Here is a 1,578-nt window from a genome sequence, read left to right as displayed (position 1 = left end):
GTACAGATACAGGAAAAAAAATAAATGTTATATTTTGTGAAATTTCTTATTTTGGTATTTATTTTAGAGGAGTGCTAAGGGTAACAACTTTTGTATTTTGTAACCATCAATTGGCTATCAATAGTATTTTTAAAGGTGCGAGATTACATCGAATAATAAAAGATCACTCACTTTTGATAGTTAAATACTAGCCACAAAACACAAAAGTTGTTGTACCTAGATTTTTTCTTTATTTTATTTGCTATGTATATTTTTAATCTTTATAAAAATATAAATTCATTACTATTATTATGGTAGTTAAAATAGCTACATGTACACTCTACCTTAGAAGTATATAATCATCAAGGTTACAACATACAATACAATAGTTTCTAATAAGTCTTTTTAGTAATATTAATACTTGGACATTCTTTATCTTTTCAACAGTTGTATGTAGGTGCAGTTTATTTGGGATTAAATAAAGATAGAGAGATAACTATACATAGATGGCGAAGGATCAACTTCAAGTGTTGAATGCACTTGATGTGGCAAAAACACAATGGTACCATTTCACAGCAATTATCGTTGCAGGAATGGGATTTTTCACCGATGCCTATGACTTGTTTTGTATCTCTCTTGTAACCAAGCTACTTGGCCGTATATACTACCATGTCGACGGTGCACCAAAGCCGGGAACCTTGCCGCCCGATGTCTCTGCCGCAGTTAACGGCGTAGCCTTCATCGGAACACTTTCTGGCCAGCTCTTCTTTGGTTGGCTAGGTGACAAGCTCGGCAGAAAGAAAGTCTACGGCATGACTCTGCTGCTTATGGTGCTTTGCTCTGTTGCCTCCGGCCTATCGTTCGGCCGGGAACCAAAGTCGGTTATGACGACGCTTTGCTTTTTCCGGTTCTGGCTGGGATTCGGTATCGGAGGAGATTATCCGCTTTCTGCAACCATTATGTCGGAGTACGCAAATAAAAAAACTCGCGGTGCGTTTATCGCCGCCGTCTTCGCAATGCAGGGGTTTGGAATCTTGGCCGGAGGCATATTTGCAATCGTTACTTCATCGATATTCAAGGCGAAATTCGATGCTCCTCCCTATGAGGTTGATCCAGTAGGTTCAACTGTTCCAGAAGCAGATTTTGCGTGGAGAATAATTCTTATGTTTGGGGCTCTTCCCGCTGCACTGACATACTATTGGAGGACGAAGATGCCAGAAACCGCGCGATACACGGCATTGGTTGCAAAGAACATGGAGCAGGCTGCAAAAGATATGTCTAGAGTTATGCAAGTGGAACTCCAAGCAGAGGAGTTGAAGAAAGAGGATCAAACTAAGGATTTTGGCTTGTTCTCTAAGCAATTCGCGGCACGCCATGGTTTACATTTGCTTGGAACAGCAAGTACGTGGTTCTTGCTTGATGTTGCATTTTACAGTCAGAATCTCTTCCAGAAAGATATCTTCAGCGCAATCGGTTGGATTCCTCCTGCGAAAACCATGAACGCATTGGAAGAAGTTTTCAAGATCGCGAGAGCTCAAACGCTTATAGCTCTTTGCAGTACAATTCCTGGATACTGGTTTACAGTAGCATTCATTGATA

At 40.3% G+C, this 1,578-nt stretch overlaps 1 protein-coding gene across 1 annotated transcript in view; it reads left to right on the top strand.

The window, feature by feature from the left end:
- The first annotated feature begins 476 nt into the window (after nt 1–476).
- The window catches only part of LOC107496167 (probable inorganic phosphate transporter 1-7), a 1,671-nt gene continuing 569 nt past the window's right edge, over nt 477–1,578 (top strand). Inside the window, 1 exon segment of the mRNA XM_052261181.1 lies at nt 477–1,578. This exon segment is cut by the window's right edge and continues 287 nt beyond it. Within this exon segment, the coding sequence (XP_052117141.1) occupies nt 486–1,578 (1,093 nt within the window). The 5' untranslated portion in view covers nt 477–485.

This window comes from Arachis duranensis, chromosome 1, assembly GCF_000817695.3.
Source record: "Arachis duranensis cultivar V14167 chromosome 1, aradu.V14167.gnm2.J7QH, whole genome shotgun sequence".
Classification (NCBI taxonomy): domain Eukaryota; kingdom Viridiplantae; phylum Streptophyta; class Magnoliopsida; order Fabales; family Fabaceae; genus Arachis; species Arachis duranensis.
Note: the sequence above shows the minus strand (reverse complement) of the source record. Positions and strands in the feature narration are given on the sequence as shown.